Consider the following 15,274-nt stretch of genomic DNA (forward strand, 5'->3'; position numbering starts at 1 on the left):
TGAATTGTTATTACGAGACTCAATTGCATAAACTCCAGTATTCCTTGGAACATAAATTTGTTGTTTATGTTCTGAGTGATACTGATAAGTAGATTGATTGAAAAGTCTACTCTTCTTATTCAAATGTTGATAAAGAGTTCTTTAGTTTTGAATTTCCCTTATCATGGGTGTGGAAATTTCCTAATTCACTTCAAAAACTAATGTTGTTGAATTGGTTTAAACTCTATACTTGGAATTTCCATCGTTTGAACTCCAACATCCGAATACATTTTCCTTCAACTGGTTTGTTATTTTCTTGAGTTGTGATATTGATTGCATCAATGTTTGTATCTTTTTATTGAACTTGGACTGAATACTTCAACACTTCCTTCGTGATGAATTATTTTAATTTGTTGTTCAATGATTTCTTATCATTTTTAATTTTCTTAATTTGAGTGAGTAGACTCTAATTAAGATTTTTGAGAAGTAAGAGTTTTTTGGTTTATGATTCATCAACCTTATTTGCAATGTTTTGACTGATAAGTTTTTTATCTTTTAGATCTCTGATTTGATCTAATAACCTTTGATTCAGGTCTTTTAAGCACATATCTTCTTCTTTCTTCTCCGATAGAATCTCATTAAATTTATTCTTGACACATTCCTTTTCTTCTTCTATTTTTTTTATTTATTTCCTTAAACTTCTTGACCTTCGCAAGTAATTTTTGGCTATGGTCCCTTAGACACCAAATTTCCTCTTCATTTTCTATTAATTTTTGTTCTAGTTTTGCGAGTTTTTCCTCTTATTCTGTGATTTTCATCAGTACATCATCTTGACATTCTTCCATATTAAATAACTTTCCACATATTGTACAACATAATTTACAATTTTTATGAATCCATGGATATTCAATATATGTTATACAAAATAAACATTTAATTCAAAATAATGATTTTTGTGGAACTCATTTTGACTTCCTTTAATTTTTTACTTAAAAAAAACCTTTGCCCTTCTATAATACCTTTATTGGTAACTTATACTTTAATACCTGTCTTTTTTAACTTTGTAGTTTAGTGAAAATAAATTTCATAAAATTTCACTTTACCCTTTTTTGTTTGTTAAACTAAATTTGAGTTGTATAACCTTTTAATAAATTCCTTTTAATTTGTCCCTCAAGCTTTTTCGCCCACCTTAAAAAGGTACCCCTTTCTAGAATATGCTTGAACCTTATAATTCAATATTGAAACCTTGTCTTAACGTTTCAACTTGTTGGGAGATTTTTATGCATTTTAATAATAATATAAATTTTTTCGAATTTGATTAAACCTTTCAACAATGCAACCTTAGGGTTTAATTAATTGAATTAATTGGGTCAGTTGGAGGGTCATGATTTATCGATGACCACTTTGGAACCCTGTTAACTAATTTCTCCCTTTGTATGATGGTTGGATTATCGACATGGATAGAGTGTTGTCAGGGGACTACAACTCTGGGTGATCTGTTGCTTGGTTGGCGGATTGACCTCCTTCGATGGCAATAGTGGATGACGGGGTGTTATGAATAGTGGTTGTAGCAGTAAGTTTGAGTTGTTGTAGCGGTAGTGGAGACGACAACTGCAAAGGTTGTGGCAGTCATTTTCTATTGAACGAATGGTGCCGTCTGCGACAACTTGGTTGGTTGATCCGTTTTTTGGATACGGTGGCCAGCGAGTCAAAAAATGACTGCAGAAGGGGGTCGGGTTCAGGGGTTAAATTTGACGGGTGACCCTACCCGTCAAGGAATTTTTTTATGACGTTTTTATTTTTAAACTGCCCATCATATGACTTTTAAAATTTATTTGTACAAGTTTCCATAATTGTTTTTGTATATCAACACAATCAACATATGCATATGAAATTGCTACAAATATTAATTCATGCTGGTGAACAAGCCCTTCCTTATCACAAATTTTTAAAAAACCAAATTTAGAGGCATCTATAAATTTAGATAAATAACATGTGCGCGTCAAATTTAACTAAAATATAAGAACCAGACCCTCTATTATTTTCTGTATAGAGAATTGAAGAGAAAAGAATGGCAGAGAAGGCAAAAATAAGCTTTGAAGACTCACTTATTGTAGGGATATTCTTGCGAATCTCAGCACCAAGAATGTCGAATTCATCCAATCTTTCGCCGAAGGCCGCCTGCTGCAAGACTAAATTTAAATATGCTCAGTGCTTGTAGATTTATGCTGAAATACATGCAAATTTTGACAAAAGAAAACCCCGGCTTTTGTTCAATTTCCATAAAGAGAAATTGAAGCTGAAATTTACCTCTATTAAAGCTACATGGAACGAACTATCAGGGTTTGTAAGAGCTGTTACAGCATCCTCGCTTCGCTCAAACGTTGTCACTGCGATATCCATCAGATTTTGGAGAAATGAATCAAAAGCACAAAATAGTGAGTATCAACGAATTTGATCGTGTTCTCCACTGTCTCACTTAAAGGTATTTTTACTGTAATTTGAAATTGTATTGTCATAACCGAACCCGAATTATGATAAAGTAAGTGGGAGATTTAGACTCTAATGTTCAATATAACAGATTATTAAATAAACAGAGAAAGATTTCCATTATGTGAAATAGAGAGAAATAAATAAAACAAATTCGAACCCGAATTTTTTCAGTCAATTTTATAATAAGTACACCATTTTTTCTAACCAAAGAAAGAATAATAAGAGTAACCAAAACTCGGTGTACCATGAGCTTCTACCTATTTTCTCACAAGCGTTCAAAACAACGAAATATATATTTATGGACTACGGGTCACGGTCGATGGGTCCGGAACCCCGACCTGACTTCACACAAGTTTTCTACAAAACTACCTACTCACGCTAAGAAATAAACGAAGGAAAGAATCACTACCAACGTTTGAAAACTCTCTTTCTTGCCAACAAAACTCTCATATATATAAACCATTTGAAAGATAGAGAGGAAACTAAAGATGAACAAAGAAAATCAGGCGATTGCAAAACCATAGATTCTCTTAGCCTCATAGCTTAGAATGCAGAGTATAATCAGTTCAGATATGGGTCAGGGAGATAACCCCATACCCTTAAAACAATATACAGACTTCGCCTTAGAAAAACCCGATGATACTTTTAAAAACAAATTACCAGAGATAGTCAAGGTATGTAGCAGAGAAACCCTCCTAGAATCTAAAACTCACGGCTATCCCAGCCTTTAGAGCTTAAGCTAAGAAAAACATAAATACCCGGTGGATTTGTCCATATGACTATTTCGTGCCCAATATGAGGAGCTGAACTCAGTGTTTTCCCCAAACCCTGGGCTCCATTCACGCCGCCTTTCCACCTGAAACGAAAATTAATAGAAGTTACAAAATCTGTGCACGAAACCATTTTCAGAAAGAAAAAATTTGGTCTATTTCTCGATTTGTGCGTGTCATCCTTGCGCAAGGGCCATGCTAATCTTCTCTGTATCGTTCCAATTTTTCGGATGTCTCCGAAGAGACAATGCACGAAACCATGTTACATTCAAAAGAAGAAAAACAAAGACTTCTTTTTTTTTTTAATTATCCTTACCCAGAAATGGAGGAACATTTTCAACTGCCTAGGAGAATGAACCAGAGCCGAATAAAGCCTTGTATAGATTTTCTTGCACATCGACAAACTATTTCTCCAAAGTTTCAGGACTGTAAACCTACCATAGCTCGAAGCAAAAACCTCTTCGAAGTAGTTAATAAACCTCGCCGAAAAGATAGAAATGGAGGAGTGACATCTAGTGCTCGAGGCATAGATATTCAAAACTCTTCCCGTCGTTCGATCATCTCGAAGACCAGGCAATGTTAACTATTGAAAAAGCCATTGCAGTCTTTTTAGGTCTTTGAACAGGAAGTTTTAACTGCAATATTTTGAAAAGTTTTGTGGTTATTTTCTAATTTAATTTATGTAGAATTTCGCAAAGATTTATTGAACTTAAAAACTAATCCATTTTAAAATTGCAATCTGCAAAGATCTTTTTCAGATTTCAAGAACATATTATTAATGAGAAGATCTGTAACTTTTAAATTTTAAATATGATTAAATTTCCGTATGAATTCTTTTAGTTTCAGTATCATCCAAATTCTTAATTTACTTTGTATCATTTTGGAAAGTTCCGACTGTGATAAAAATATTTATACATCATTATAAAGTTGATTCATGCACTAGGTAGACAGACTGACCCACTGACAAGTGTTCTTTAATATCAAAACCAACCATTCCGATTGGCATTTACAGCAGCAACTGCTTTCACGCTTGCCTGGCTGTCTGTGATCCGTTCCTCGCTACCGTCCGGGGTCCTCGAATGAACTGCTTTCACAGACAGGCAGATATATCGCCATTGTGTTAATGTTTTACGGTCATATTCAAAGCAGATTTGACGGTGCCAGTTGGCTCTCTTAAAGACAATTTTCATTGAAATTTTCGCAGAAGTAATTCGGAAGCAATAATTCTGATATGGGAAAATTGGCGAACTACCGTACTGCCAGGTGGATTGGTTAAATATATTTATATATATAAATTTATAAAAAAAAAAAATTTAAAACTTTTAATTTTTAAACCTGCCCGTCATATTGACGTTTTTAAAAATTAATGGCACGTTGCACATGACGTGAAAATTTGAAATTAAAACGTATTTTACGGGTAAAAAGGCTAAATACGGGTATACGGGCGTCAAATTTAACCCCTGGCCGGGTTGTTTCTTTGGTTCTGTGAGACAACTTTCAATTTTAATTTATTGATTTTATATAACATTTTTTTAATATCAGCACTTTGATGTTACATTTTTTGTACTTTTATTTTACTTTCAATTTTAATTTATTTATTTTATATAACATTTTTTTAATATCGGCACTTTGATGTTAATTTTTTGTACTTTTATTTTATTTTTATTTTTGAATAATTTTTTATTTATTATTTCGTTATTTTTTTAACCCTCTCTTTTATATATATATATATATATATATATATATATATATATATATTTATTTATAAATATTTTTTTTAATGTATGTTTTTATTAATTTTCTTAATTTTTTAAATTTTGATTTTTTTTAATATGTATTTTTTTATTATAGTTTTTTTTCTTTATATATATCCATTTATTACTATGTTTTTATTTTTTATTTTATACACATATATATATATATATTTCCTTTTTTATATATATACCCAAGGGTCAATTGGCAAAAAATGGAGAAACTCCAACTTGAGTAGTGAAACACTTTGGTTGCGATGACAACAAGATTGATGAATGATTGTTGGCCAAAGTGTAGATCAAACTAGTTCTTTATGCAATGGTTAACCAACTAGAGGATTGAACAACTCCGATACTAATGTAACGAATAACGTTCATACTTCACAATAATCTTCAGAACACTTCGAAGACAAAGACACTCATTGTAGGACAAGTAATTATATATTGAATATTATATAAATAATTGATGAGATGATTACAATTGAGAGTGAGAGATTGCTTATATATTCTATGCAGGTACCTCTTCACAAACAATCATGTCCTTAGAGACATGTATTTTAACTATTAATTATTAGTTAATTAATCATTAATAATTATTATTGTTATATATATATATATATATATATCTATATATATATATATATATATATATATATATATATATAACATGATCATGTGGGCTAATCCTTGACCTTATCATCCTCCTTGAGAGAAAATGTTGTAGGTTTAGATGTTATATCTATCCCAGATGGTTTATCAGGAGTCTCGGACTCTAGTTGTGTTCTCTATCTTATGTCAAATCAATATGGCAGTTCAAGGTCCTCAACATCACCTTCATTAGATATGACCACACGATTAGGTCTCAAAATGAATCATCTTATGCTAGAGGATCAACCTCTTGTGGCCCAAGCAACATTAATGTAAGGAGTAGAACACAACTTTTGTCTTTTTGCAGCAGACAAGTTTTTAACAATGTATCCCAAGTCCTTTATTAATCTTGCAAAAGGTGGGTTCCCTGCAAATATTGTGAATTCTATAGATAAACAACACCAAGGTCAGCCACATGTTTCCGATGCAAGCGAAATGGGAAACTTTGGAAGAAATATTTCTGGCATGCTGCAGGGGAGTAGTTTCAGAGGCTCTCAGGCTGCAAGCTCACACGATATTCAAGGCACCATAGATATGATGTGTAGGTCCTCATAAACACAAACTAATGATTCCCATGATCAACCTGGCATGGTGCACCAAGGAAGTAAACAATTTACTAACGTGCAGTTGTTGAGGTCTTTTGAATCACCTATTTATGACACTCATCAATTGTTGTAGCTCTGATCTGTTTGTTTTTACGACACATTTTGCTTGCCCTCATACTTGAATATAACTATTTAAACTACATTATGACAATTATATGTACCCTCTAGATGCATACAATTACATTCAATTACTATTTCTTATTTTATTTTCATCATGTTGGCCCTCTTTGTTATCTTTATCTAGAGATACAATATAATATTTGAATGGATTTTACTAATTTAGGTCAAAATGGGTATATCTTCTATGGATGTTGCATGAGTTTAATGATCACATTGGATAGGATGAACTCAGTAAATGGCTTTGTAATTTGTCCCTCTATTCATGTTATTGAAATTTTGAGCAGTTAATGTGAACAACGTAAACTTTGAAACGGGGACTCGTATAATTACCAATTTTTTTGAGGTAGAAAAAAAATCATCTGATTTTGAAAAGTGTTGATTCATAATACACCTTTTTTTGAGCATATTTTCGACACTTTAAATTTTTTTATGAACATTTTTTTTTAAATGTTGATGATTTTCGTGCCGATTTTGAAAAGATTTGATGAGGCACCAACCCCTTTTTTAGAGCATTTATTTTTTACACTTTAAATTTTCTAATGTATAAGGTGTGAAATTTTTTTTATTTTTTTATTATGGTAATTTTCATGTGGATTTCGAAAAGCATAAACATTGTTTTTAAAGGAATATTTTTGACACTTTAAAATCAATTATCAAATTGACAAATAATGAGATAAATTTGAAAAACAAAAAATAACACAAGTCTAGAAAATAATAACAAGTAAATAAAAATATATATTAAAACATTAAAAAAAAAAAAAAACCATGACTTTAAAAAAAATATTAAATATCGAGAAAATTAAAAACTAAAACAAACAAAAAATTTTAAAAACTAATAACAAAGAAAAAGATATATTAAAATATAATCAAATTAAAAACATGGCAAAAAATATATATACAAAATGACAAAAGAAAAAGAAAAAAAAATGTAAAAAAAAAAGAAAAAAAGAAATTAATTAACTTAAAAATGATAAAAAGTTTAAAAATTATGTAAAAGTGAACAAACAAATCAAAAAACATAATTAAAAAATACAAAAAAATATTTCTAAAATAAACAAACAAACAAAAAAAACAAAAACAAAAACAAAAAATGATACTAGATAATTAAAAAAGAAAAATGAAATAAAAAATCATTAAAAAAATAAAAATCATAAAAACTTTAAAAAAATATATTAAAAATTAAATATGGAAAACTGTTAAAAAAATCAATTAAAATAAAATAAATCATAAAAACTTTATAAAAACATAAATCTTAAAAAAAAAAAAAAAAAATTAAAAACTTAAAAAAATGGCTCACGAAGGCCCCACTCCAACAGTCCACCAGGCCCAGGGGTTGGAGGGCCGATTCCAAGATCGGACCTCCACCCCTGGGGCCAGTTGGACTGCGGGGGTGGGTCGGGAGGGCACTACACGCAACCCATCTCGCCCCACCCCCGCAGCCCAACAGGCCCTAGGGGGTGGAGGCCTGTCCACCCCTAAGGCTTGTTGTGTCAGGCCCATGAGTTGAGTCAGGCACGCCCATGTGCGACGGGCACCCAAACTCGATTATGTGCAATGGTGGGTAGACTTCCCGGTTTTATGCGATGAGTTGTGTGAAGGCATTCACAATTATGTGCAATGATTCGTGCGAAGACGTTCTCGGTTTTGTTCGACGGACGGGTGCGCCCATATGCGATGGGCAGACACACCCCAAAACATGCGACGAGAAACTTAAAGGCGGGGACCATGCGATGGTGTGGAGGCCAACTTAACTTAAGTGGACCTGATGGACTGAACGAAGGGACTAGGCCAACGTGTAGAAATGGGTAGGCCAACCCATACTTGGGTGGACGACCGTGTCACATGGGTATATATATGCCATGATGGAGAGCACTCAAGGCATCCAACAAGCACCAAACATCAAAGGCAAAATTTGATCTGAAGTTTCGTGGAGTTTGAGAGGCACAAGGAGTGAACCGAGCATTGGGCGAAGTTGCAGGGCGAACAAGTGAAGAAATCTGTGGGTCGGGTTGAGTGACCTAGGCGGGTCTGAATGACCGCAAGCCGACTGAATGACTCGGGTGAGGATGAATGTCGTGGATGGGTATGAATGGCTTGGATAGGTCTGAATGGCCTAGGCAGGTCAGAACGACCTGAGCGGGTCCGAACAACTGCGAATCGAGTTGAACGACCTATGTGGGACTGAATGACGTGGGTGTGTCTGAACAACTGCGGTTGTGTTGAACGATTGTGGGTCGAGATGAACGACCTAGGAAAGTTTGAACAACTGTGGGTTGAGCTGAACAACTACGGACCGGGTTGAACGACCTAGGCAAGGTTGAAAGACTGTGGGCCGAGCTAAACGATTTGGGCAAGGCTAAATGACCAGGGCAGGGCTGAATGATCAGTGCTATAGCAAAGTTGCATAATTGTTCTAAGGAAAGGAAACTTGAGGTTTCCTCATATCTTGTGTGGGCAATAGGCAGCTGGGCAGCTGTGAAATTGTGACACGACACATGGTGGATTGTGCAGGCCAAGGAAGTTGGTAGCATAAGACTGTTGTAAACTTGTAATTGTAAGATATTGTACATTATAGTTGTATGTTATATTGGGCAGACTTTATGGGAGTTGCCCCTCCCAATTATAATTGTGTATACTTGTATGATTTATGATTTCCATTGCATAATTGTTAACACTTGAAGAATTAGAAAATTGGATAAGTGTTGAATTTAGGCATAGTCCATACACTCTAGTATTGGTGAAAATAAAAAGTGTAGTGGTGTCACACTTGCCTATGTGTAATTGAAAGTCTACAGCCAGGATAGGGGCGTGGCAGATGGTATCAGATCCTATTTCCATGGGGCTTTGTCGATTGAATATTTGAAGTGAAGTAGATATCACTACACTTCATGACAGGTTTAGCAGGGGTGAAGAATTGTGCTTGGGCCAAGATGAACGACAGAACATGACAAGTTGGGAAGAATGCCAAGGGAGGCTCTTGCTAACCTTATACAGGTTGAAGCGTATGAAAGAAGAGAATCCACAAATTTGAGATGAACTTGAGGTCTTGGAAAGGAATGTTGAAGAAGAGCTTCTTCAACTTGGTTGGGCAATGGAGCAAGTTGTAGCTGCAGATTGCAATGAAGAAGAGGAAGTTGTGATACATGAGGAAGAGGATGTTTCAGATGTGACAACAATGGAGGAAGAACTTGAGACACCTTTGATTTCTCAAGTTGGACCAGGATCGTACATATTGCAGACATTGATGGATGAAGGCACTCACATGGAGGAGCCTCATGATGAAGTAAATATTATTGTTAGTTGTGTTTCATTGGAGCTTTTGGAAGATGGGCCATATGCAGGGAAGGGCAAATAAAATTTTGTCGATGCGATGGACAACCTTACCATGGATGTCTACAATGATACCTTGTGTGGAGAAGCAAGGAACATTGATTATTTAAGAGCTTGTTGGGGCAGGTTGCGACCTCATGGCAGGGGGTGCAAATGCTCATGACAAGGGAGGAACATGATGATCATTGTGGAGGATGGGTCATGCTTTAACCATATGGAGAATTAGCTAAGTGCCCGACATGACTCATGGACAGATTGGAGAAAGGGCACACTAGAGTTATGATGATATGATACTTGGGTATAATTCTTCATGGTTGTGACCAAGAGGCAGTCTTGGTGGACCTTTAGTGGGGGAGGTAGTGATGATGGAAGGAACCTGTGATATGACATGATACGATGTGATATTTAGTTTGAGTGACCGAGGGCACTAAACCTTATTGAGGACTAGGATGAGATGACCGATGTTGTGAGTCTATTTAGTTAGACAACATGGGTAGCTTGAGTCATGGACATCGGGTTGGATAGATAGAGCATGGAAGACATTATGCAAGTGCACTTATATAGAGATGACACTTATGGGCATCTAATAAGGAGTGCCAAGGCAGGGATGTTGTGTGGATGGACTTGCTGATGCGACATGGACACATTTTACATATGATCCCATGGGGACGTTGTGCACTTTTGTACAACAAGGCCATGGACAGGTTGGATTTGTGAGCAGACTATGAGAGCATTCCTACCACATGGAGTGCAGAGGCATCTTGCAGTGGCACTTGAGGCTGAGACATGTATGCTTGTTGAGATGTTGGATGGAGATGATTCGTGGGAGCTCATGTTCACTTGAGATAGTTGTAGCTGTTGGAGACTTCATATTATGGTGGTTTTAGAGTATCCTATTCATTGACGAGCTGAGGTCATAGGTGTACCTGACTTTGATGCAATATGGGATGCATACTTTTGGGCACATTTATGGGTTTTTTCATAGGGAGTGACTTGATGGAGGTGATCGAGACTAGACACTTTGAAGTTGATGGAGTTGCAGCGATGGTGATGCCTTGGTGGTAGCACTTGGGCATGGGTTGAGTTGATGAGACTTGACCACTTTTGTATACATGGTGGTTGATTGGTCTATGACCATAGCTAGCACATGGATGATGAGGCAGGTGTAAACTTGTCACTTTGACAAGTTTGATGGATAACATATCACAAATGAGATGGAGGTTGCTTCATGGACCTGGATATGGCACATTGAGCATTGGTTTGATGAGAGGATCTCTTCATTTTGAGGAGATGGACCTCCCATATATGGATGATAATTCTTGGATAGATGTGATTGATTAATATGCAGCACATTGACACCAACATCATGGACAACATGTTACAAATGAGATGGAGACTACTTCATGGACTTGGGCATGGCTTACTTTACACTTTGATAAATATGGGATGGATTCTTAATCGAGTTAATGTTGTGATGGGATGCTGAGAGAAACGACCAATGATGGCATGAGGAGGTCCATTTTCATGATTTGAGCGTGATGGTTGGACTAATCACCTGACTAGTTTGAGTCATGAAGGCTAGCAGTGTACTGAGATATGTTGGAGTTGGGTTGGATTATTATGGAAGCAATTCATGTGATGACGATACATGATGATTCGACATGATGTATGTTGTAGTGATAACATGTAGCTTGAGTTGGAGGGACCAATCTTCCACGTGGGCAGCATATGGAAATTGCGATAGATGTGGTTGATGATCATGGATTGAGGAGACTTTCTCGTTCATGAAGTCATGAACCTTGATGGCTTGTGCAGAGATGGGCAACATGGAAATTTTGGAGATGTTGGAGCTAGAGACAGTTTGCGATGATGTGGTGGAGTTTTCGAGGACGACAACCTCATTTAGAGTAGGGGAGGATCTCAGGCCCACGAGTTGAGTCGGGCATGCCCATGTGCAACAGGCACTCAAACTCAGTTATGTGCGATGGTTGGTAGACTTCTTGGTTTTATGCGATGAGTCAAGTCAAAACAATGTAAACTTTGAAACGGGAACTATAAACTCAAAATGGGAACTCTGGCCAAAAAACCCCCAAAAAACATCAAAAACAGTGCTAAAAACGAAAAGTGTGTATACTGGAACAATGTTTTTATTTTTTAGGCGTCAAATTTTGAACATGTTTTAAAAATGGCAGTGACTACGAAATTTACTATGAAATTTTTATGTAAAATATAGCTTCAAAACGAAAGTGATGATACTAGAACAATGGCTTTTTTTTCTAAGGGTCAATTTTCAAAAAAATTTAAAAATGCTAGTAAAACTAAATTTTTATGTGTCAAACAAAGTTGTTTATAAGGCAAAAAACACATTAATGTTTTTGGTAGAATATCAATTTTCTTTCCTAAGTATAAATTCAACATGTTTTCAACCATAACATGCTAGATACAAAAAAAATTGAAAATTTTTCAACTCTAAAATTAAAAAACCGTGACATTATGAACAAATTACATTACTAAATGAATTTAAAAGTCATTATTTGTATATTGAATAAAACGTACATTATGTCTCTAATTTAATATTGCATTGTAGATATTTTAAACAATAAAATTTATCATAATTAAGACATATAATCCAACATAAAAAATGCCTCATAACTTCTCATTTAACACCATATGGAAAACATTAATTTTATTTGAAGATACGATGCATACATCAGTTATATAAATTGTCTTAAACAATTATTCAAAATCGCTCATATTTTCTTGCACACCATCAGAATTCACATCTTCAGATGAGTGACTGGATGCTGACGAAGATGTTCCATATTCTTATCTTTCATCAACTAGTGCTCCATCTGAGTCCACATGCATGCCCAACATTTCAGGTTTCAAAATTCTTCTAGATCTACGACTGGTTTCAGCAGACTCCCATGTCAACATTGTTCCTTCTGGTAACAACCTTTTCAGAATCTCTTTCATCTTGAAGCGAAGAGTTCCTCTCTTTGTTAAATTGAAGTCATAAACAAGTATGTCAACATCCTCCAATTTTAATATGTCTGTGCGGCGGCGATTTATATTTGTACCCTTTCTTTTTCTCTTTCCGCCATTTTTTTTGTCAACTACCATCTCTGGCTTATACACACCATTGAATGGGTGTGTATTTGTGGCATACCAATGTACTTCAGCACTTGTAACATCCTCATTTTCTGTAAAGACCTTTATAACTTTAGCAACCCAAAATGGATAGCCATTGGGATCTCCATCTGCTAACACTGCAATCATGCAACCCTCCTTAATATCTTGTACTGAACCCCTATAAAGGTCTTCCATGGCTTCACGTTGTGCACGAGATCTTCTAGAACCAATATACATCTCTCTTTCCGTTGCCTGTGAAGAATTAATAATACCTTGAGATTGTTGTTGTTCAACAATGTTTACTTCCTCATGTTCATTCGACACATTTTGTGGCCAAATAAATGGATTCTTCAAAGGTACATCTTCATTTGTTGTTGTTGAATTGATATCACTTTGATTATTGAAAAATGACTCCCACCAAACTGAATCAGCAATGTCAAAGTACTCATATGTATATCTAATACATTTTTTAATTTCTTCCAAGCAATCAGAATAATTTATATCTCTATTCTGTCTGTGTGCATTCTGAATTTCACCAACTAATTGCAATAACAATATTTTCGATGCAAATATTGGATGATCTGGAAAGAACTTCAAAAATTGCAAACCTGATGACGGTGCCCATTCTGTAGTAGTTGAATACTTCTTGCCCCATATTAGTGTTTTCCCATCAATTTTTTTGATACGAAATTGATGTTGGAAGCTAATGTCATTAAGTTGTTCAATGCATTTCCCCTCGCCATATGATCCCAGAATAAACCTTCGCATGTCAACAGTTTCTTCCAACACATCAAAAGTAGGCTCTGGCATGTATGATTTCTTAATATATTCAATCACTGATGGCAAACTCTCAACTTCCTTCCTCCTCAATGTGACTGAAAAACGACTGAACATCTGATCAATATGGTCATGAGTGTGCCCAACAAGAAGGAAACCAACCTTTACCTTTTGAAAAATTCTCAATTCAACAAGCATGTTTAGATATCCAAAAACAACCTGATTTTTGTTTTCCCGGCAAGTGTTGTCCAATTGTAGATACAAAACTTCAGGAAGATTACCAGACCAATGAGAAATCACATCATGAATTATGGTTATGGTCAGATTTGCATCATTATGAATATTTGGAGCTGTGAAGTACACCCTTGGCAACATTTTCCCATTAAAGACCATACAACCAACCAAGTGAAACTGAATAAAATTTTCCTCCTGTAAATTTTTGGGTGTGCGAACAAAATGTGGTAAAAGTGTTTTCTTCTAGTCCATACCATCAATTATCAAACCCCAAATATTTATTCAGATTATCATAACACTTTTTTCAATGCTTGTACAACTTCTTCCTTTTGTTTGTTTGTTGTTCGCGATGCTCCTAAAGTTCTTTGAAAATTAAATCTACACAATATAAAAGAAATTCATTAAGAAATATGTTTTTATAGTTGATGACTATACAATTTTAAAAGTTGAAGTTATGAATGCTTACCTCTTTCTGAGCCTTCACATTTGTCCCTTTTTTATTTAAGAGAAGCACATGTACTGCAAATCCCCATCCTTGTCTTCTTAGGAATACGGACATTGTTGAATTCTTTCTTCCATACCTTCACAAAATATTGATATGTAATAAACTGGCCATGTCCCTCAGCACCTTCTGCATATTCTTTGTATAAGTTGTAGATTTCTCGTCTTGAAAAATTATTTGGAATATGTATTGTCTCTCTATTTGGCATACACTCTCCATGCTTTGAAAAGAAATCTTTCATCCATGACATTGCAGTATTTGATAATGGCCCAAACTGTCTTTTATGACGTACTTCTGAATAAAATGTGGGATCCTTTTCCAAATTTTCTTGAATTCTCGAGAGACGAAAATTCCCAATCGAATGAAACATTTTGAAAGCTTTTCTACACATAAATAAATTCCTAATATGATAATCATAACCTGACAATGTAGATTGCATGCACCCAACTAAATATGAATTTTGCATGCTTTTATTCATTGACAAATATCTCTTCCTGCTTTCTAATGCAAATGTGAAATCCATATGTTTCAAGCAATTTTTTTGGCAACATTCACTTGAAATGAGAGCGTTGATAGAACTTCTTCTCATCAGATATTTTGCTCTACCCCTTGTATAACTAGAACAACTTGCATTGATACGAAAAGGTCTACTCCTACTCCTCGATACAATATTTCTTGGCAACATCTCCATCATTGGATCATCATTTGTATAAGGATTTTCATCGTCATTAAGAAGAATGTTATCCACACTATGATCAGCTCTGCTTTTCAAATATTGACTTGGAGGATATTCTTCATCTTCCCCTTCTTCAATGCTACTGTCATAGTCCTTAGAATTCAGACTGAATGGAAAATTTGACTCAATATTTAATGGATATTCTTCCTCATGTGCATTGTCAATGCTACTCTCATAGTCCATAGAATTAGGACTAC

At 35.0% G+C, this 15,274-nt stretch overlaps 1 protein-coding gene, 1 non-coding gene and 1 pseudogene across 2 annotated transcripts; 1 reads left to right on the forward strand and 2 right to left on the reverse strand.

Annotated features, from left to right (window-relative positions):
- Positions 1-1,959: 1,959 nt before the first annotated feature.
- LOC149261519 (uncharacterized) lies at positions 1,960-3,513 on the reverse strand. Its single transcript, XM_089369571.1, has 3 exons — positions 3,231-3,513; positions 2,290-2,369; positions 1,960-2,160 (listed from the first exon to the last, which is right to left on the reverse strand). Exons 1-3 carry the CDS (start codon positions 3,373-3,375, stop codon positions 1,960-1,962), a joined length of 426 nt encoding a protein of 141 aa, XP_089225697.1. The 5' UTR covers positions 3,376-3,513.
- Positions 3,387-3,488, reverse strand: LOC149261520 (U6 spliceosomal RNA). Its single transcript, XR_016261239.1, has one exon. It is a non-coding gene; the product is annotated as a U6 spliceosomal RNA (small nuclear RNA).
- Positions 3,514-5,836: 2,323 nt separating the features above from the next.
- Positions 5,837-6,319, forward strand: LOC149261521 (uncharacterized; annotated as a pseudogene).
- Positions 6,320-15,274: the final 8,955 nt, after the last annotated feature.

Source organism: Pinus tabuliformis, chromosome 6, assembly GCF_031772625.1.
Source record: "Pinus tabuliformis cultivar Carrire ecotype Pingquan chromosome 6, CPIR1, whole genome shotgun sequence".
Taxonomy (NCBI): Eukaryota; Viridiplantae; Streptophyta; class Pinopsida; order Pinales; family Pinaceae; genus Pinus; species Pinus tabuliformis.